The 20,872-nt window shown below is 54.6% G+C and overlaps 2 protein-coding genes across 2 annotated transcripts; one reads left to right on the plus strand and one right to left on the minus strand.

Annotated features, from left to right (window-relative positions):
• The first annotated feature begins 10,915 nt into the window (after positions 1-10,915).
• Positions 10,916-14,082, plus strand: MFAP4 (microfibril associated protein 4). Its single transcript, XM_059380770.1, has 6 exons — positions 10,916-11,000; positions 11,300-11,381; positions 11,653-11,807; positions 12,298-12,394; positions 12,487-12,669; positions 13,034-14,082. Exons 1-6 carry the CDS (start codon positions 10,995-10,997, stop codon positions 13,279-13,281), a joined length of 771 nt encoding a protein of 256 aa, XP_059236753.1. The 5' UTR covers positions 10,916-10,994; the 3' UTR covers positions 13,282-14,082.
• Positions 13,810-20,670, minus strand: MAPK7 (mitogen-activated protein kinase 7). The gene is made up of 7 exons (XM_059380769.1): positions 19,142-20,670; positions 18,612-18,848; positions 17,798-17,963; positions 16,126-17,204; positions 15,340-16,019; positions 14,815-14,948; positions 13,810-14,682 (listed from the first exon to the last, which is right to left on the minus strand). The coding sequence occupies exons 2-7, from the start codon at positions 18,841-18,843 to the stop codon at positions 14,529-14,531; spliced, it is 2,445 nt and encodes an 814-aa protein (XP_059236752.1). The 5' UTR covers positions 18,844-18,848; positions 19,142-20,670; the 3' UTR covers positions 13,810-14,528.
• Between the last annotated feature and the right edge of the window lie 202 nt (positions 20,671-20,872).

A 20,872-nucleotide genomic window follows, 5' to 3' on the forward strand; every position in this document is an offset into this window, starting at 1 on the left:
CTCAGGTCATGATCCCAGCGTCCTGGGATCGAGTCCCACATCAGGATCCTTGCCCCGCAGGGAGCCTGCTTCTCCCTCTGACTCTGCCTTCCACTCTGTCTGCCTGTGCTTGCTCTCGCTCGCTCTCTCTCTGACAAATAAATAAATAAAATCTTTTTAAGATTTTATTTATTTATTTGAGATAGAGAGAGAGACAGAGTGAGAGAGAGCATGAGAGGGAAGGTCAGAGGGAGAAGCAAACTCCCCATGGAGCTAGGAGTCCGATGTGGGACTTGATCTGAGAACTCTGGGATCATGACCTGAGCCAAAAATAGGCTTAACTGACTGAGCCACCCAGGCGCCCTTGAAATGCCCTGTATCTTGACTGCATCCATGTCGATATCCAGGTTCTGATATCGAACTATAATTTGACAAGATGCTACCATTGGAAGAAACTAGGTACAAAATCCATGGGCTCTCTCATGGGGCTCCATCTCAAGACCCTGAGGTCCTGACCTGACTGGAAACCAAGAGTCAGGTGCTTAACCAACTGTGCCACCTGGGCACCCCACAAATGACATTTAATTTTTTTAATTTTTAAAAAATTTTTATTAACATATAATGTATTATTAGCCCCAGGGGTACAGGCCTGTGAATCGCCAAGTTTATACACTTCCCAGCACTCACCATAGCACATACCTTCCCCAACATCCATAACCTAAACACCCTCCCCCTGCCCCCCTTCCCCCACAACCCTCAGTTTGTTTTGTGAGATTAAGAGCTTCTTATGGTTTGTCTCCCTCCCGATTCCATCTTGTTTCATTTATTCTAATCCTACCCCTTAAACCCCCCACATTGCATCTCCACTCCCTCATATCAGGGAGATCATATAATTGTCTTTCTCTGATTGACTTACACAAATGACTTTTTTTTTAAAGATTTTTATTTATTTATTTATTTGACAGAGAGAGATCACAAGTAGACAGAGAGGCAGGCAGAGAGAGAGGGAATCAGGCTCCCTGCCAAGCAGAGAGCCCGATGCGGGGGCTTGATCCCAGGACCCTGAGATCATGACCTGAGCCAAAGGCAGCGGCTTAACCCACTGAGCCACCCAGGTGCCCCACAAATGACATTTAGTATTATTGTGAAAATCATTTCAACCTCTCAGATGCCCTGAAAGGGTCTCGGAGACCCTTAGGGGGACCCCAGATGATACTTTGAGAACCACTACCTATACCCACAACAACAAAAAGCTTCTGTGTTGGAGCGCTTGGGTGGCTCAGTCGGTTGGGCGCCTGCCTTCTGCTCAGGTCATGATTCCAGGGTCTAGTCCCACATTAGGCTCCCTGCTCAGTGGGGAGCTTGCGTCTTTCTCTCCCTCTGCCTCCCTGCTGCCCCTGCACTGCTTGTGCTTTCTCTCTCTTTCAAATAAATAAATAAAACCTTAAAAAAAAAAATCTCCCATGTTGAACAAAAGAAACCAGACACCAAAGACTGTATACTGAATTACTCCATCTACAGGAAGTTCAGGAAGGAGCAAAACTGGTGTAAGGGGAGTGGAGGTAGAAGAGTCTACCTCATGCTGGGGTGCACATACAGACTTGGAGGGGCAGGGAGAAGCCTCGGGGGGCTGGAAATATTCTCTTTTGACCAGGGGTGGTGACCCAGCCGTTTACCCATGTAAGAGTTCGTCATACTGCACGCTTAAATTGGTGCCTCCTGCCCCCTTTCCTATAAATTGTTACACATAAGTAGGAAAGAAAAATGATGACATCAGGCTGATGCACTTTGAACTTGGCTTCAGCTATATTAGAAATGCCAGGATGTGATCGCTTTTCAGCTTGTAAGAGCCAAAATCACCCTCATCCAACCAGGGCAGTCATGGAAGATCTCAAGACACCCAGTTGGCAATGCCATCACTGGATCAGGGAGCCCCAGTCCCTGGGGGACATGTAGGTGGCCTGGATGACACACACCCCTGCCGCCCCACCACCCACTGCCCGGTCCCACTCGCAGCCTGGCCCTGGGCAGAAGTCCCTGCCGTGTCTGGAAGGAGGAGGCAGGGCACTTGGTTTTTCACATCCTGGTGAGTCTCTTGGGACCTAGACCATGACCAATTCTCTACTGGAAAAAGAGGAACCTGCTCTCAGTCCTCCCTCAGGCAGGAACTAGCCATTTAGTCTCAGTGTATTTAGATGAGGACAGTTATGCACTGGAGTGCTTTACAGCCCTTCCTTCCCACAGCTGATAACTGCACAAGCCAAAGTTCCTACAAAGACAAGGCCCCAACTTTGCTTGAACCCTTCTACTACATTCCCACTTTTATCCTCTCCACTCCAGGCACCCCAGCTGATTAAGTGTTCCTCAAACACCTTGGCACACTCCCACCTCAGGACATTTGCACATGCTGCTTCCTTTGCTCCAGCTGTTCTTTACTCAAATATCCTCAAGGGCTCCCTCCCTTGCTTCCTTTACGTCTTTATTCCAGGGCTTGGCACACTGTGGGCAACATCATCCCAGTGCCCATGATATGTCAGTAAAGCTCTTCTGGGACAGAGCCTTACTCATGAGTTTGTGGATTGTCTCTGGCTGCTTTTGTGCCCCAACGGCAGAGTTGAAAAGTTGTGACAGAGGTACTCCTCACCATGCAGCTAGCTAGATAAGGCACCTGTGTGTCGTGTTTTTTGTCTGTCCCCCAGTAGAGGGCTTCTTCCTTGGTGCACCCCCGTTGTTACAAGAGCAGCATTTTGTTGGGGCTCCGCAGTGTGCACGAAGGAGAGTGTGGATGTGCAGTACTGTTTGTTTCGTTTCTGTTTCCCGAAACTCTCAGCATTGTAAGCGCCGGAGTGGGTCCTGTACCTTTCGGGGCTGTAACCTGCTGTCCAGCAAGGTGACTGCCATGCAATGCGTGCTCTGTAAAGACCCAAGCACGGAAGGAATGAAGGGACAAACGTGCAAAAGATCTCCAGGAAGAGGCTCTCAAATGTGTAGGACACTTCCCAGTTTACCAAATAACATCACTTTTGTCCCAGCCCTCCAGGCCTCCTATGCTATGAACTGACCCATGGCACCTACTCTCTTTCTTTCCCACTCCCATCTGTTAGGCCCCTCGACTCCCCGTCCCCTCCCTGACTTCCTTTCCATGGCTCTACTCCTTCCTTCTCCTGGGGATCCCAGAACCCAGGCATGTTTCCTTCAGCAGGTGCTGGCGTCTGGACAGAGAGCTGCTCCCATCCACCCCCATCAGCACCTCAAGGCGGTTCCCTGGTGATTGCCAGGTGCCAGGTGCCAGGGGACAGTGGGGCCAGCTCCTGTCCTTGGGGAGCTGACGGGCAGGCAGGCACAGGCAGCAAGGCCACAAAAGCCAGGACCTGGCTGACCAGCTATCAGGGAGGGGCACCATGGGGCAGACACCACAGAAAATGCCATGTGTCATGTCAGTCACCTGGTACCCTAAGAAGCCTCCCACACCCTCCATGAGCTCGAAGTCCTTGTCCCCTTCCTAGCTGGATCTCCCTCTGTCACATGGGGCCTGCTCTGCTCCTGCATGTGTCCCAAGAACCTGATGTTCTCCTGTCCCATGTGGTCACAAATTCATGTGTCCCATGTGTTCCTTGGAGCTCCCAGGAATAGGGCGAAAAGAACGAGGTTCAGGTTCTAACCCAGGTCCTGCTATCTCTGTGGGCCTCAGTTTCTTCATGTATAAAAAGTAGGAAATTGTGCCTACAGTAAGACATTATTTAAAATAAGCTTAAGGGACGCCTGGGTGGCTCAGTTGGTTAAGCAGCTGCCTTCGGCTCAGGTCATGATCCCAGCGTCCTGGGATCGAGTCCCACATCGGGCTCCTTGCTCCGCAGGGAGCCTGCTTCTCCCTCTGACTCTGCCTTCCACTCTGTCTGCCTGTGCTCGCTCTCACTCTCTCTCTCTTACAAATAAATAAATAAAATCTTTAAAAAAAAAAAAATAAAAATAAATAAAATAAAATAAGCTTAAGTGTGTCAATAATCCAGGAGGTTAAATCTGGTGGATTTATACCTCACATGTATTTCTCCTTCCTTCAAAACCTGCTAAAAATACAGTAAGGAAATGAAAGACGTTACAATACTCAAGTAGCCCTGATTTGCCCGTTTCTGTATTTTGTTTGTTTGCTGTGTAAATATAAAAACAAATTATCTCCAACTGGGGCGCCTGGATGGTTCAGTCAATTAAGTGCCTGCTTTGGGCTCAGGTCATGATCCTAGAGCCCCATGTCGGCATCCCTGCTCAGTAGGGAGCCTGCTTCTTCCTCTCCCACTCCCTGTTTGTGCTCTCTCTTTCTGTCAAATAAATAAAACCTTTAAAAAAAATTATCTCCAGTGGGTGATGCCAGTCCAGTTTTCTGTTCTGTGGAGCAGAACACACTTCTGACCCATTAACCACGGCAAGACCCAGCCCCACTTGGGTACACAAAACTACTTAACAGGGTCCAGAACTTTCTCCCAAATTGGAATAAATCAGCAGCAGGTGTCTGAAGAAAGCCTCGAACTCCTGAGACAGTGGCCAAGTCAAATAAAGACATGCAGAAAATAGAGACAATGCAGGAAACAGGAGAAAACTTCACAGTTTTGATTTGTAGCCTCAGAAGTAAGAAAAGATATGCACTCATAAAACAAAACAAAATGAAAACAAAACTACTTCATGCAATTTAAAAGGAGGAATCGGCTGGACAATAAGAAAACAACTCAATTTAAAAGTGGGCAAAAGATCTAAACAGGCGCCTCATCAAAGAAGATGTGTAGGTAGCAAATAAGCATATGCCATTGGGGAATTGCAAATTAAAACAACACAACTACACACCTAGTAGAGGGCAAAAGCCCAAAACACTGACACCACCAAATGCTGGCAAGGACGTGGAGCAACACAAACTCTCCTTTGTTGCTGGTGGGAGTGCGAGGGGGTACAGCCACCTGGAAAGACCGTTCATCAGTTTCTTATGTAACTAAGCATACTTGGTCTTAGGATCCAGCAATCACACTCCTTGGTATTTGCCTAAATACAGCAGCTTTCTTCACATTTGCCAAAACCCGGTTGTAACCAACATGTCCTTCCGCAGGTGAAGGGATAAACTGTGGTACCTCTGAATAATGGACTATTATTAGTCCGTGCTAAAAAGGAATGAGCTGTCAAACCCTGAAAGACATGGAGGAAACTTAAATCCATATCACTGAGTGAAACAAGCTCCTTACTTCATGACTACAATTACGTGGTGTTATGGAAAAGGGAAAACTACGGAGACAATAGAAAATCTGTGATTGCCGGGGGTGGGGGGCGAATCAGAGGAGCACAGGGGATTCTTAGGGCGGTAAACTATTCTATATGATACTTTAGTGGGGGAATGCCATCCAAACCCATAGAATCCAGGGGCACCTGGATGGCTCAGTCGGTTGGGCAGCAGACTCTTGGTTTTGACTGGGGTCACGATCTCGGGATCCCAGGATCAAACCTGGTGTCAGGATCCATGCTTGGCAGGGAGTCTGCTGGAGGATTCTCTCTCTCCCTCTCCCTGTGCCCCTCCCTCCACCAGTGTGCATTCTCTCTCTCTCTCTCAAATAAATAAACAGATCTTTAAAAACAAAAACAAAAACAAAACACGAGAAGGAACCCTAATGTAAGTTATGGACTTTTGGTGATGATGACGTGTCAATGTAGGTCCATCCATTATAATAAATGTTCCACTCTGCCAGGGGATGTTGATCACAGGGGAGGGCGTATATAGCAAACCTCTGTACCTTCCTCTCAGTTTTGCTTTGAACCTAAAAGTCCTCTAAAAAATAAAGGCTAGGAGTGCCTGGGTGGCTCAGTGGGTTAAAGCCTCTGCCTTTGGCTCAGGTCATGATCTCAGGGCCCCTGGGACTGAGCAGTGACCCTGCCTCTCCCTCTTCTTCTGCCTCTCCCCCTGCTTGCACTCGCGCTCTCTCTCTCTCTCTCTCTCTCTCTCGGTCAAATAAATAAATAAATAAATAAAATCTTTGAAAGAAATAAAAATAATAAAAAAAGGCTATTTTTTTACAGGCACAATTGTTGTACCGTACACTTACAACGGGTAGATTTACCATATGTAAATTATACCTCCCAAGAAACCCTTAAAACAAGAAGGAACTGGAAAATAAAAATAACATGAAAGCTAATTTTTTAGTCAATAGGAATGTTTGACCTGAAGGCTGTGCTCCAGATATCAGAATTTAAAATACAGAGATGGAAAATGTCAGGCAAAAAATAAGAACAAATAAGAATCGATTTGGGAGATCCAGCAGCCAACTAATAAAATTACTAGAAAGAGAACAGAGGGGCGCCTGGTTGGCTCAGTCTGTGGAGATGAGACTTTTGATCTCGGGGTCATAAGTTCTCACCCCATCTTGGGTGTAGAGACTCATTAAAAATAAAATCTTTCAAGGTTAAAAAAAGAGAGAGAGTGGGGCGCCTGGGTGGCTCAATGGGTTAAAGCCTCTGCCTTCAGCTCAGGTTATGATCTCAGGGTCCTGGGATCGAGCCCCGCATTGGGCTCTCTGCTCAGCAGGGAGCCTGCTCCCCCTTCCCCCACCGCCACCTGCCTCTCTGCCTACTTGTGATCTCTCTCTGGCAAATAAATAAATAAATAAATAAATAAGAGAGAGAGAGAGAGAAAGAGAACAGAGAAAATGGAGAAGAAAGCAGTGAAAAAAGGGGTAACACAGCTGCACATTCTCAAATGAGGACACAGCCCCCAAGTGGCCACATGAGGAACCAGAAAAGACCCAACCCCCAGAAACACCAGGGTGGGCACTGCTGTTTTGCAATAAAGGACTTTTCAGCACTCTGTTTTTCCAACTCTGTGCACACATTCATTAAAAAAAACAAAAACAAAACAAACAAACAAACAAAAAACCTTTTATCTGTATGCTTTTTGCCTGGAGTGTGGCATACACACCTCTCACATAGCAAAATAAAGCCAAGCACCCCAGTTACACAAATCCCAGGTGGACAGGAGACGAAAGATCATTTCTCAACATACCCTAACTCCAAAGGCCTCAGGCTCAGCTTCAAACGTCTTAGCCTGGCATTGGATACCTTCTCCCTCTCCAATCTGCTGAGCTCTGTTCACTGAACTTGCCCCAAACTACCCAAAAAAGTGGGGAGACACACCAAATCCCTCATTTCACCCTTTACAAGGAAGGAAAATATGGGGAGCGAGGGATGTGTCCTCCACCACGAAAGCTCATGCTGGACCATGGGCCCTAGCCCAGCCATCATCCCATCTCACTGTGGCCTTCTTCTCTGCCCTGCCCCCACCCCGCTTTCTTTTTCACTGATGGTCATCATTCCCCTTGTCTGCCACTGTTTTTCCTCTGTAGCTCCAGGACCGCTGAAGGTTGTATCTGCTCGCTGCTACCTATATCAGGGGTAAAGCGTGCCTGATGTGTCCTAGCAGGTGCTCAAAGGACACATCCTTGTCTGGCCAGTGGCCCCGCCGGGCCCAACCCTCTTCCCAACAGCCACCGTCGCCCCCACCCCGCCCCCTGCTGCAGCAGCAGCCTGTGTCTCTCCTAGCAAACAGCCTCATCCTTCTCGGAGGCCCCTCACTTGGCCTAGGTTGGGAGACACCCCCTCTCCCCTCCTTGAGTTCCCTTCAAACACTCCCGATTTACCAAGATCATGGGATCATGGATTTATCAAGATCGCGGACAGAGAAAAGCTGTTGCCCAGAGTGGGGAACCAAGCTGAGGGCTTTGCAGCCGAAGCCAATATGACTCAGCACTGTGCTTGCAAATTCACCACCAACCAGCCAGAAAACCTAGAAGCCAGACACCTCTGGCTCCCTACCACCCCAAGAGCAAGTTCTTCATTCTCCTGCTTCTTTTATCACTTATCTCCCCAAATGAAGCCCAGGGCCACGCATTTGATTGGCTACATTGAGGTCATGTGCCTTCAACAGACCTGCAAGCAAGCCTGGGAGAGCAAGCCCCTGCATTCCCGTTGGGGGTGGGGACCCCGAAATGCAGGAAGTTTCCCTCCATGGGAAGCCAACAAATATGGCCACTGACTAGTCCATTGTAATTTTTTTCAGTTTTTCAGGGGACAGCATCTTCAAAGAGGTGTTCCAGACTCTCAGGCTGTGTTACCAAACCTCTTTCTTCCCCTGAAGAGTTAAACTAGTTCCCAAGCACACCCAGAGAACCAACTGCCTGCTTTGCCACACCTACATACGTTCCGGGGAAGTTAGAGGGGAAAAAAAGCAACTAACAGGCAAAATGTGATTGATCCCTCATTGCTTAATTCTCTCTCATGTTCCTACATTTGTTTATTAGTTGTAGTCTACACGTTTTATTATTTGTTTTGATGACTGGTTTTTCATCATTTTCCTATTTGTAGCCAGTGCTAAAATTAGCAGGCATTTGCTGAAAGGAACGATGTATTAGGATTAGACTCAGCTGGGTGGAACAGGGGACAAACAACAGAGGCTTAAGTTAGATAAAAGTTTCTTTCTCTTCCATGTAAGTGAGGCCTATGGAAGGGCAGTCCAGAGGGCTCACTCCACAAGGTCCTGAGGGACTCAGCTCCTCCCTGAGCACCGGTCCCCCTCTCTTTTCCTTTGAGTATCTCTAGCCCCAACATGGAGTTCAAACTCTGGAGCCTGAGATCAAGAGTCAGATGCACCTGGGCGGCTCAGTGGGTTAAGTGTCTGCCTTCAGCTCAGATCATGATCTCAGGGTCTTGGGATCGAGTCCCGTGTGGGGCTCTCTGCTCGGCGGGCATCCTGCTTCCCTCACCCCCACCCCACCGCCTGCCTCTCTGCCTACTTGGGATCACTCTCTGTCAAATAAATAAATAAAATCTTTAAAAAAAAAAGTCAGATGCTCTACCAATTGAGCCAGCCAGGCAGACACACCTTCTACCATCTCTTGATGGGGCTTCATCCTCACGGTTCAGGGTGGCGGCTGGAGCTCCAGCCATCATGCCCAGCAATAGGACCAATAGCAGGAAGAAGACGGAATAGCTCCCCACCTTTACAAAACTTCCATTTGCAATTTCTTAGCTGAGACATAGGGCCCCACCCGTGGAGGCTGGACAATTGGGCTTACCACTTAGCACTGAGGGAACTTGGGGTTGGAGAGGCAGGCAACTACCTCTTCCACAGACAAGGATAAAAATCACACGGAAAACAGTCCCTTTGTGTAAGGAACAATCGCGAGGTTTCTGATGGTGATGGCTCCTGTTAGTTACTGGTCGTAGGCATAGTTGTGCATTGTAGGCTATGTAGTCCTTTGTCATTCCTACAACTCTTCAGAGGAGATACTGTGGCTATCCTCATTTTACAGAGGGAGAAACTGAGGCAACAGAGCGGAGAGAGAATTTGTCTGAGGTCTCCCCCCAGCTAGCAGGTGGCACAGCCTGGATTTAAACACTGGCAATCTGGCTCCAGAACCCGCAGGACGTGCCCCAACTACGTGCCCCAACTATGGAAACAGACAACTCTCACCAGCAACTACAGAACCAAGCCCAGAGAGCCAGGGTTTACTGACTTAGGGATGAGGAGAGGGGACGTGAGCCAGAGCCACTTTCTTTCTTTCTTCCTTCGTGCCTCTGGACACTTCGCTTGCTCATCCATTCCACAGAGGGCCTGGCACAGTACACGTTACATTTACAATGAAGTGTTTAATGTCTGTTTTTGTCCCTCCCGAGGGGCAGAAACCGGATCCTCAGCAGCCAGCTAAAGGTAGGTGCTCAAAAGACATTTGATCAGTGGGTCAGTGCCCATGCCAGGCCCCGGGACAGTGCGAAGCGTGCAGGAATGATGCTGGCCCTGCACATTTGCACTCACGACCAAGCAGAGAAAACCAACAGTTGGGCCCCCTGGGAACAACTGAGATGGCAAAGGCGGGGCAGGGGGGATCCATGGCGAGAAATCCGGTGTGGCTAGATTGTACTTTATGAGTCACAAGCCAGCTGGGATAAGGCCCTTAAGGTAGGCATGAGTTGGACTTAAAATTCCCCTCAAGTCCAAGGTGAGAAGCTGAGCCTTGGCCCTGAGAGGGCTCTAAGGAGAAAGGAGATGGGCCTCAGCAACGATGCGGAGACAGGGGGGAACCCTGGCTCAGTGGGAGTGGGGGGCAAGAGGTGGGCTTTCAGGGCTGAGAAAATGGGACATTACTTAAGAGGGGTCTAGTGGGGAGTCTGAGGTGGGGTTGAGAGAACGGCGTGAGATGAAGAGAAAAGAGGGGGGCCCCACGCTCCGTGGTGTGTAAGCCAGACACACCACCGGGGAACTCTGGGGAAGGGCAAGGGAGGGAGCCTGAGGGGCCAGAGCAAGGGGGGCGGGAAGGGGGCTGGAGAGGGGCCCTGGCTCAAGCTGGGGCAGACAGCAGTTGGACGCCTGCAGGCTGTGCTCATGGCTCAGAAATGTCCCAGTTCTTGCCAGGAGACTGCCTGGCCCCTGCTGCCCTTATCCCCCTCCAGCCCCAGACAGGCTCCCACATCAGGAGCTCTGAAGCAGTCTCCCCAGCCCTCTGCTCCCCCAGAATGGGCCTCCCCTCCGCAGAACCCAGGCAAACCCACACCCTCCCCACTGCTACTTTGCCTTTCCCCAAAGGCTGATGAAACACAGGCCAGGGGAGGAGAAAATAAACAGACATCTGGTGGGGGGGGGGGGCGCATGAGGAAGCAGAGGATGGGTTAGGGGTCCCAGGGGGTCTACAGGTCCAGGGGGCGGGTGGTAAAAGTGCTCCAGGGAGCTGTGTGACTCAGCAGGGAGCAAAATCCCCAGGATCTGCCCCTGATGGGCCTAATGAGATGCAGGTGGTCCCCTGGCCCGGGCCCCACCTCCCCCGGCCCCCCTGATTGTGGAAGCAGATGCTGGTTCAGTGCTGGAGGAGGGGAGAGGGGGGCTCTGCAGCTACAGGGGGTGGGGCCAGGGCGGCTGGCCAGGGCCCAGCATATAACTCTGGGCGGGTGCAGTCTGGGGCAGCAGACACCCAGCCACTCTGAGCTCAACTGGCAGCATGAAGGTACTGGGCCTGGGCCTGGGGGACTCATGGCACTGGGGGCCTGAGCCCACTTTGGAAAGAGGACCTTTACCAGAGAGGGGGGCTGTGAAGGCACAGGGGATCTCGTGATCCAGTTGAAACTCTTAAGCTAGGAGAGTGGGTTTCTCAGGCAGGGAAAGAGAGACTGAAGGGCAGAGAAAGGGGTTCCCGGCAGGGGGTAGTTGGCACAAGGGACAAGTGCAGAGACCACCAAGGGCTCCGGGGCTGGCAAGGGCGGGGTCAGTGCGGTGAGGTGAGGTGACCCTGTTGTCCTGTCCCAGGCCCTCCTGGCCCTGCTGCCGCTGCTGCTGCTCCTCTCTGCGCCCCCCTGCGCCCCCCAGGTCTCCGGGATCCGGGGAGATGGTAAGCAGCCTGGCCAGCAGGCTGGGGGAGGAGAGGCGACTCCGAGCCCTCATTTCTGGGAGTCGGGCCTCAGGGCTAAGCCCCTGCAGGATGCCATCCCCTCCTTTCTACCACGGGGCAGGTGGAAAGGACGTTTGAGCATCGCCCCCAGGTTGGGGGGAAATCTCGTGTGATTTCTTGGCATGCTAGGGCTGGAGGCCAACCGCAGGGAACTGAGGGGCCGGTGGCATCTTGTTCTACTTCTCCTCACCCTCCCCGCCCCCGCCCGCAGCTCTGGAGAAGTCTTGCCTTCAGCAGCCCCTGGACTGCGATGACATCTACGCCCAGGGCTACCAGGAGGACGGCGTGTACCTCATCTACCCCTCGGGCCCCAGTGTGCCTGTGCCTGTCTTCTGTGACATGACCACCGAGGGCGGCAAGTGGACGGTGAGTGGGCAGGGGGAGTGGAGGCGCAGTTCTGGTCCCTGCCATGTGACCACACTTCTCCTCTGTGCGCTTCAGTTTTTCCATCTCTAAATGGGGATCACGACCCCCACAGCAGAAATGGGGAGCTGTCCCATGGCTGAACTCTGGGTGCTGGAGGCAGGTTAGTGCCTGTATCCTCAAAGCCATCAGGGAGATAGGTACGCTTTACAGAGAAACCTAAACCCAGAGAGGTGAAGTAATTTGCGCAAGGTCACACAGCCCACCCCTGGAAGCACTGCCAGGTGCCAGAACTCTAGAACCACCCCCCACCCCCTTAACCTTTTCCCGGCGCCCAGAAACTGCCCACTGAGGGGCCTGGGGCCGGCACAGGCCTTGTTTTAGGCCCCAGCTCGGCCTTTAACAAAAGCCCTCAGCATCCCAGGACCCCTGCCTAGGTGAGGCTCCCGTCCCTTGGACTCTTGATCGTCCAGGCCTATCCTCTCTGCTCCAGGTTTTCCAGAAGCGATTCAATGGCTCAGTGAGTTTCTTCCGGGGCTGGAACGACTACAAGCTGGGCTTCGGCCGTGCCGACGGGGAGTACTGGCTGGGTAAGATGGGGACAGGGGGTGTCCCAGAGGCCAGGGGCTGCTCCGAGCCAGGGCTCCGCTGACCAGCTGTCTCTCCCTTCCTCTCTCCCCAGGGCTGCAGAATCTGCACCTCCTGACGCTGAAGCAGAAGTACGAGTTGCGGGTGGACCTGGAAGACTTTGAGAACAACACGGCCGCCGCCAAGTACGCTGAATTCTCTATCTCACCCAATGCGGTCAGTGCGGAGGAGGATGGCTACACCCTCTACGTGGCAGGCTTTGAGGATGGCGGGGCAGGTATGCCCAGCTGCCGGCCTAATGAGGGGGCGTCGGTGGGGAAGGCAAGGCTGGCATGGTCCGCTGGGTCCCCGACCGCCTCCAGTACTCCCTGGAGGGGCTGTGCCAGCCTCCACCCAGCTTGGGCCGGGGCCCCTGGAGAAGCTGCGTCCGCTCGCTCTGGGCAGCCCCGAGGGTAGCAGCTGCTTCTCCTCATGCCAAAGCGTGGTGACCCAGCGGCCCACTCGGGGAGGGTGCCCCATCCCGCCAGCTGCCACATAACACCTCCCATGGTGTCACTCCTGCCCATCATCCATCCGCCACCCCGGCAGGCTGGGGCTGGCTCCCCGCCTCAGCAGCCCCATCCCTCCTCCCCTCTTGCCAGGTGACTCCCTGTCCTACCACAGTGGCCAGAAGTTCTCCACCTTTGACCGGGACCAGGACCTCTTTGTGCAGAACTGTGCGGCCCTCTCCTCGGGAGCCTTCTGGTTCCGCAGCTGCCACTTTGCCAACCTCAATGGCTTCTACCTGGGTGGCTCCCACCTCTCCTATGCAAATGGCATCAACTGGGCCCAGTGGAAGGGCTTCTACTACTCCCTCAAGCGCACCGAGATGAAAATCCGCCGGGCCTGAGGGGCTGGCCCCCATCAGGCCCTAAGCCTCCCCTGGCTGCTCCAGCTCTCCATGAGTGCTCCCTCTACACCCCAGCCCCCCCCCCCACCCCTGCCCACTGCTCTCTTAGCACCTGCTTCTCCCAGGGGTCCTTGTGGCTCTAGCCCCAGCGGGTCCTGTCACACCCACGGTGTCCATCTCAAACCCAGGCCTCCACTCCCCTCACCTGCGGCCACACAGCCAGCCGCTTTCCCGGGCCTCCTGGACCTGCCTGGGCTCTTCGAGACTCTTCCTTGCCTCTGCTCCCCACAAGGCAGAGAGCCAGGAGCCGCTCTCTGAGGCTATAACAGCTCCCCTGCTGCGGACTGCTCTGTCTGGAGCCCCCCTAGCACGCCAGCTTGGGCTGCCGTAGTCTGACCAATAGCCGTGGCGTGTGCCAGGCCACCTGCGTGTGGCCACCATAGCCACACCCCACCCGCAGCCCACTTTGCTGTCCTCAGTTATCGCCCATCCTCTGCCTCCCTCCCACCAACTCATTCCCCAGTGATGAGCACCATGGGCCCGCAGCCCCAACTCACAGTCCTACCCCGCTGCCCCCTCCCGCCTGTCCCAGGCCCCACAGCTCAATGCCAAAACCAAATTTCCCCACAGCTATCACACGCCGCTCTAAAACAGCTCCCGCCGAGACAGGCAGGGAATGAAGTCCCCCAACCCGCCCTAGAGCTGAGGTTTGACCGTGTTGGGGGGACAGAGGACCACCTCTGCAGGGCTGGAAGCAGGTGGTGAGTGAAAAGCTCAATAAAACCTCAGGATCTGAATGAACCGGCTTTGGCTGTTGTGCGTGTAAATGGATTTGCTTGGCCCCCAAATGCGACGACGGGCTCCCCCTTGCCCCCCTACTGACCACACCCTGCCATCAACTCCAAAAAGACAACCAGAGTTAGGCACTAAAGGGAACCTTACATTTCACAGGCCTCGTATTGGTGGCAAAAAGATCGCGTCATAATATTAATAACAATAATAATAATAATAATAATAAAAATACAATACTGAAAAGGATCGCTCAGGGAGTAGAGATTTCCTGATCCTGCCATGGCTTGGCGGTGGCTCAGGTGGCTGCTTAAGGCTGCATAGTGTGTCTGAGATGAACCTGCAGAATCATCGAAGCTCAGCTTCCACTTCCGGGCCCAGGGCTCCAGCCCTCGGAAACATTCCTGTGAGTCTTGTCGCAGGGTCCACACCCAGCAGCAAGGCCCAGGCTGTGAGCCTCAGGGCTCCTGGAGGTCCGGCAGGTCGGCCAGCAGCATTGGGGAGTCCATCTGGATCTCCCGCTGTAGGGACTCAATGTCGGCAGGGTTCATGCCGTGGCCCTCCAGCCAGTCAGCAAGCAGGGAAGCTGAGAGAGAGGCTGAATCGGCCTGGCTGCAGGGAGAGTGGAGGAAAGAGGCACTGTTAGCCTAGGCTGGCTCCCTGCCCATCCCACAGGCAAGCTCCTCCTGCACCAGGAAACCCTACCCACAGGCCCATTCCAGAAGCCTGGTCTAGCCATCTTACCCATCCTGGGGCCCGTCGGCCACGCCCATGTCAAAAGACTGGTTTAGGAACTCCTCCAGGTCAAAGCCAACACCATAGCCGGCCCCACTGCCCTTCGGAGTGCCGGAGAAGACCGGGGGCAAGGGGTCCTCCACCTGCAAAGGAGGATGACAGGTTACAAGCCAGGCACTACCAACAGCAGACACAAGTCTGTAAGTCTGTCCTGATACTGCCAGGGACTCTGCCTGGACAGCCTCAGGTGACAGTGCCAGCAGAGACAATCAATGGGCACTGGTTGAGGGACAGTCTCCAGGCCAGGCCCTTCCTAGGAAGCATGTCGTTTGTCTCCCAGCGACCTGTTCATGGGCACTGTGCTCCTTCTAAGAGCAAGAGGCCAAGTTCAGAGATAAAGCCCCATCTGCCACTCAGTTCTCACGGACTTAGGAGGCACCACAGCCTCGCCCATCCCTATCCCTGCCAAACAGCAAGGACTTCCCAAGCCCATTTTCCTGGGCCCCAGAATCAGGTGTCCCCACAGCACCTCACCTGTGACTTGGACAGCTGCTGAGTCACCAGGTTCACGTCGGGGGATTCTGTGGTGGAAGGTTGAGGGGCCCCTCCAGGGTCCGGAGGGGGTGGGCCAGACGGGAAATAAGGCAAAACACCTACAGCACTGGGGCCAGGGAGCCCTGGGGGTGGCACAAGCGACTGGGGGGCCAGGAGACTAGAGGAGGCAGTCTGGAGTGGAGCAGGGCCAGGGATAGGCCCAGGAGGACTGGCAGGGTGGGGAGAGGTGCCAGGGGGTGGGCAGGTGGGCTGCAGTGCAGGACCAGGGGTGGAGCCCACAGGTTGTGCTGGGGGGGCAGCAGGAGGGCTGCCAGGCCGGGCTGGGCTGGGGGTAGGGACTGGGGCATGGGCTGGTGCTGGTGCTGGGGTTGGGGCTGGCGCCAGGGCTGGCGTGGGGGCTGGGGGCCGGGCCATGCGAGTCCAGCGCTCCAGCAGACTGCGATCATTGTCACTGAGCACCAGCCCGGCCAGGGGATCAGTGGAGGGGCCCCCAGAGGTTCCGGCCCCCCGCTCCTTGCGCTCCCGCTCCTGCCGCCGCTTCTCCCGCTCCTTGGCTCGCTCCTGCCGCCTCCGCCGCTTCTCCTCCCGCTCCCGCTGGCGCTCCTGGGCAGTCACCGGCTTCCGAGGCTCAGGAGCTTCCAGAGGAGCGCTGGGGCCATCTGCAGAGAAGTTGGCAGGGAGAAGGTAAAATCCTACGGCCTGTCCGAGCTGGGAGCACCCCTCTGCAACCCCACCCCCTGGCCAGCCGCTGCCTCCTCAAGGCACCTCTGAGCCGGCTCCGCAAGGACTTGAGAAGGGCAGCTTTGAGGGCCGCCTTGGTGTTGTCGGAGATGGCACCCTCCTTCTTTGCAGGGGCTGGTTCACTGGCTGGCAGGGGCGGCTGCAGGGTCAGGTCGATGGTGTCTGGTGCGGTGCCGGGACATGGTGGTGGAGCTGGCGGAGGGGACTCCATGGCACAGTCCCCACTGGGAGCCCAGGGACTGGGCATCTCAACATCAGGGCAGCCAGGCTCACTGGCCACAGGCTGCAGGGACGGCTGGAAGCGGATCTGCTGGCGGATGCCCTCGCGTCGTGCGTGGAAATCCTCAATCTCAGCCACTATGGCCTCTTTAATGCGCTCCCGAGTGAGCGCCTCACGGTCAAAGGCAAAATCAAAAGGCGGGGCACAGTCAGGCTCATCGTCAGGGTCGTGGTACTTTGCCAGGAAGGGGTGGCGAAGGGCAGCAGCTGCGGAGATGCGGGCACTGGGCTCGAAACGCAACATGCGCCCCAGCAGGGACAGGGCCTGGCGGTCAGCGCCTGGATACACCGTCTCCCACGGCACAGGCTGGCGGGGGGGCAGGCTCTGGATGTAGGCTCGCACCCTCTCGGCCCCCACAGCCTGGATCACAGCTGGCGACGGAGTGCCCAGCACCATCATGATCAGCTGCAGCTGGTGTACGTAATTTTTGCCAGGGAAGAGCTGGCGCCGGGCCAACATCTCACCGAAGATACAGCCCACGGACCACAGGTCGATGGCCTGTGTGTACTCGTGCAGCGAGAGCATGAGCTCAGGAGCACGGTACCAGCGTGTGGCCACGTACTCAGTCATGAAGTACTGGTGCTCGGCGGGCGAGGTGCACAGGCCACGGGCCATGCCGAAGTCACCAATCTTGAGCTCACAATTCTCATTCACCAACAGGTTGGAGGGCTTGAGGTCGCGGTGGATGACCTGAGCCGAGTGCATGTACTTGAGGCCCCGGAGCAGCTGGTACAGGAAGTAGCGCACGTGCTCCAGGGTGAGCGGCTGGGAGGAGTGGATGATCTGGTGCAGGTCGCTCTCCATCAAGTCCAGGACCACATAGCTAGAGGGGACAAGAGAGACAGGCATGGCCACCTCGCCCACATGCCAGCGCCAGCCCCAGCCTCACTACACCCTCCAGCTTGACAGGTAATGGCCTCATCTTCGCACTCTGCACAGGCCAGTGGTACGATATGAAGATTCTAGTTCTTCTCCAACATTCCCGTGAACTTCAGCGAAGTGAAATCACTTTCTTCTCTCTAGTTTCCCCATCAAAGAAAAGATGGGGTTGGACTAAACCAGGGCTGGCTGATAGATTTGGTTTGGGGGCCATCTCCATTTTTTTGTATGGCTGCCTGAAAAACTGAGAAAACTGAAGGCTCGCCCAGCTTTTCAAGACAGTGTTCTATGACTGACCGAGATTATCTGGTATGAGAATAAAAATTTGGTTACTGTATGAATGTACTGATGAATGCTGGCCATCCTACAAGTCAAGATTCTATAAGACACTAACATCTACCTCTTCTTAAGCAACCACAGTTATCCCAGGCAAAGCCAGGGACAATGGTCCTGGAATCATTAAGAATTTTCCCAGTCTGCCTTACATTAGGAACTTCAGATCCACCTCTGCCTTCCTCTCCCATCCCTGCTCCTTACACAGATTTGAACTCGCCATAGGGTACAGTGGGCCTCAAGATGTCCTTGATGGCGATAATGTTGTCATGCTTGAAGTGTTTGAGGATCTTCAGCTCCCTGAGGGTCCGCTTGGCATTGGTGACCACATCAAAAGCGTTAGGGATCTTCTTAATGGCCACCTGCTGGCCTGGGGAGCAGGGAAAACACAGGCATCACCAGGTACCTCAGAACAGCTGCAGACAGGTGAAAAGCCCCTCTCGACATCTCCCTTCTAAAATGCAGTTACCATACGCTGAATAAGAACCACCACATAGCAAGAACTTACTATGTGTCGAGCCCTGTACTAAGCATCTTATGGATGTTACCAGACACTCCCTTCCCACCAATCCGGAGGCAGATACCAACTGTTCAAAGTTGGGGATGACTAACCCCTGGCTCAGAAACGTGCTGGGGCTGCACAGCTAGTTAGGTGTAGCGTCCTGACTGTAAAGCCATGCTCACTCTTCCTCCCCACCCTCTCTCTCCATCTCAGACCTCACCCATCCACCACCAGCTCCTTGCCCTGGTCTCTGTTTCCGGAACACACTTCTGTTTTAGAAACAAAAAAGAGAATTTCCATTCTGGTCTAACTGGGACTGTCATTTCTCTAAGAAAGAGGCCGCACCACCAAGGCAGTTTCAGAGAACTGTGCCCCACGCAGAGCGTGGCACCCAGAAGGCACCTAACCCGCATCTGTTGCCTCGAACCAGCATTTAGATCCCAGCTTTCCTTCCTGGCTGCTCGAGACTGGGGTCAGCTTCCACATCTATAAGCGGTGCACGACAGGGAAGCTCACCGGTCAGACGGCGGCGAGCCGAGGACACCACCCCATAGGCCCCGTTGCCTATAGTCTCGATGATCTCGTACTCGTCCCCCACGTCAAAGGTCACGTCGAAGGAGCGGGCTTTGAGCAAGGCCAGGTTCTTGGCCGCTACAGAGGCAGCGGTGTTGGTGGGTTCCGCCTTCACCGGCCCGGGGGGCTCCGCAGAGCCGTCCTCCCCTTCTTCCTCCTTCAGGGGTTCAGCCATGGCGTCTGTGTGGAGACGCTGGTGAGAAGGGGCCCGACTCCCCCGCCGGGCCTCAGTTTCCCCTTTGGGAGGCTGGGGAGCAGGACCAGGGAATCTCCAAGTTCCCAAAACCGATGGGGGCCGGAGAGGGAGCGAAAGAGAGCGGCTGGCACGTAGCAGTCGTCCCACAGCCGGACTCGGAACCGGGAGCTCAGGTCCGGGGTGGAACGCAGGGTGGGAGGTGGGGGAGGCGCCGCCAGGCGCGGTCCAGGAAGAAAGGGAGGGGCGGGGCACTTCGCTTCTCTCGGTCAACACTCACCGAATGGCGCCTCCCTCCGACGCCTCCTCCGGGCCTTCGGAGGTCGCCGGCGCTCCCCGCTTTCCCGGGCTCCCTTCCCCAGTGGAGAGGTACTCCAGGAGCCGCTCGCTCACTTGTTCAAGGCCGCCGCCACCATCTCAGCGCCGCGCTCTGCCCCGCCGGTTCCCCCGCCCCGCCTCCCAAGACCACGCTCCTTCCAGCCTCTGGCCAATCGCCGGGCGCTCTCTGTGGAGGTTCCCACCCCTTCGATTTGCTGCGTCCAATCCGAGACCAGCTCCAGAGAAAGCCACGCCTCCGCCCTTCCGCGCGCGCGCGTGTCCCTACCAGCTCGCTCGCGGGAGCCGCCCAAAGGGCGCTCCGCACCTCCCAGGCTCTCCGCCGGGCGCAGTCTTCTGACGCATGCGCGCTAGCAACCTCAGGCGTCGCGCGAGTGGAAAGCAACGCCCCCGTGCGTGCTTGCGCAGCGCCATGGACGGGGTCGACTGGTGCTGGTCTCCGGAGTCCGGAGGGGCTGAGGTGCGTGGATCTGTTACCTTGTCGGCTGGTTCACGAAACTCCCCTCGTTTAGGCCCTGCTTCCCTGTCGGTCCCCATAGCCTGAGGAATCAAGCACCACCCTGCATTTTCCCGGTCGGTCCCGGGAGCCCGGCTCTGGGAACAGGCCACCCCAAGTAGACCGAGCCGAGGCGTCCAACCACTGAGATCCGGGGCCTCCGGGATTCTAGAGTGTCCGGCCCGAAGCCGCCAATGACTTCCGGCGGCTGGTCCTCCGCACAGCTTCCGGCGTCCCGGGGCCTCTGCTCGGTGTTCCAGGCCTTTGGCGTGTTCCTTCCACCTGGTGGCGCTGTCCCAGTGCTCCCGCGCATCGGGATGCGGCAGAGCTGAGGGAGACAGCGGCGAGCTCGCGGGTCAGCCGGGCCCACATAGGGCCCGCCTTGGAAGCCAGGTTCTCTGCCCCACCCACTCCAGGGCCCGGTAGTTTATTCCTATAGTAAATATTTATGGAGCGCCATCCCTGAAAAGCCCAGTGCCGAGGAGGCAGCGGTGGCACGAGGACTCGGGAGGAACCTGGTGGGGAGGAAAGGTTTTCAGCAGGGGGCTCGAGGTCGTGCTACATGTAAGGAGGGCGTTTGGGAGTTGCTCCTCCAAAAGTGGCTGTTTCCACCGGGTGAGAAGAGGAGGGGGAAACGAGTAGGCAAAGGTATGGAGACCGAGGAGAGCAGCGCAGGCTCTGTAGGTTCTTTTGCCCTGAATAATGATGGAACCCAATAATTAGACTCCGAGCGCCAGATCGAGGGTCTTTCCCTTACATCGCAAACTAGGGGCTGAAAACTGGATCCAGACCACAAGTGAGTTTGGCAAGATCACACACTTTTTAAAAGTTTTGTTTAAAAAAAAATGGGGGGGTCGCCTGGGTGGCTCAGTGGGTTAAAGCCTCTGCCTTCGGCTCAGGTCATGATCCCAGGATTCTGGGATCGAGCCCCGCATCGGGCTCTCTGCTCCGCAGGGAGCCGGCTTCCTCCTCTCTGTCTGCCTCTCTGCCTACTTGTGATCTCTGTCAAATAAATAAATAAAATCTTTTAAAAAAAAATTAAAATAAAATAAAAATAATTTTTAAAATTGTGTTTTGTGTATTTTGTTGTGTTTTTGTTTACTTTTCACATGCAGAAAGTTAGACCTTTGTATAGTTCCATCAGTTTTCACAAATTTAACACCAGTTGTACTGAATTCA

Source organism: Mustela nigripes, chromosome 16 (assembly GCF_022355385.1).
Source record: "Mustela nigripes isolate SB6536 chromosome 16, MUSNIG.SB6536, whole genome shotgun sequence".
Taxonomy (NCBI): domain Eukaryota; kingdom Metazoa; phylum Chordata; class Mammalia; order Carnivora; family Mustelidae; genus Mustela; species Mustela nigripes.

Coding starts and splice junctions, on each gene's coding strand:
- MFAP4 (XM_059380770.1), top strand. Junction 11,382..11,652: donor CTCCGGGATCCGGGGAGATG/GTAAGCAGCCTG, acceptor CCCCGCCCGCAG/CTCTGGAGAAGTCTTGCCTT. Junction 12,395..12,486: donor CGACGGGGAGTACTGGCTGG/GTAAGATGGGGA, acceptor CTCTCTCCCCAG/GGCTGCAGAATCTGCACCTC.
- MAPK7 (XM_059380769.1), bottom strand. CDS start 18,843: ATGGCTGAACCCCTGAAGGAGGAAGAAGGGGAGGACGGCTCTGCGGAG. Junction 17,964..18,611: donor GGCTCGCCGCCGTCTGACCG/GTGAGCTTCCCT, acceptor CCTGCTCCCCAG/GCCAGCAGGTGGCCATTAAG. Junction 16,020..16,125: donor CTTGCGGAGCCGGCTCAGAG/GTGCCTTGAGGA, acceptor ACTTCTCTGCAG/ATGGCCCCAGCGCTCCTCTG.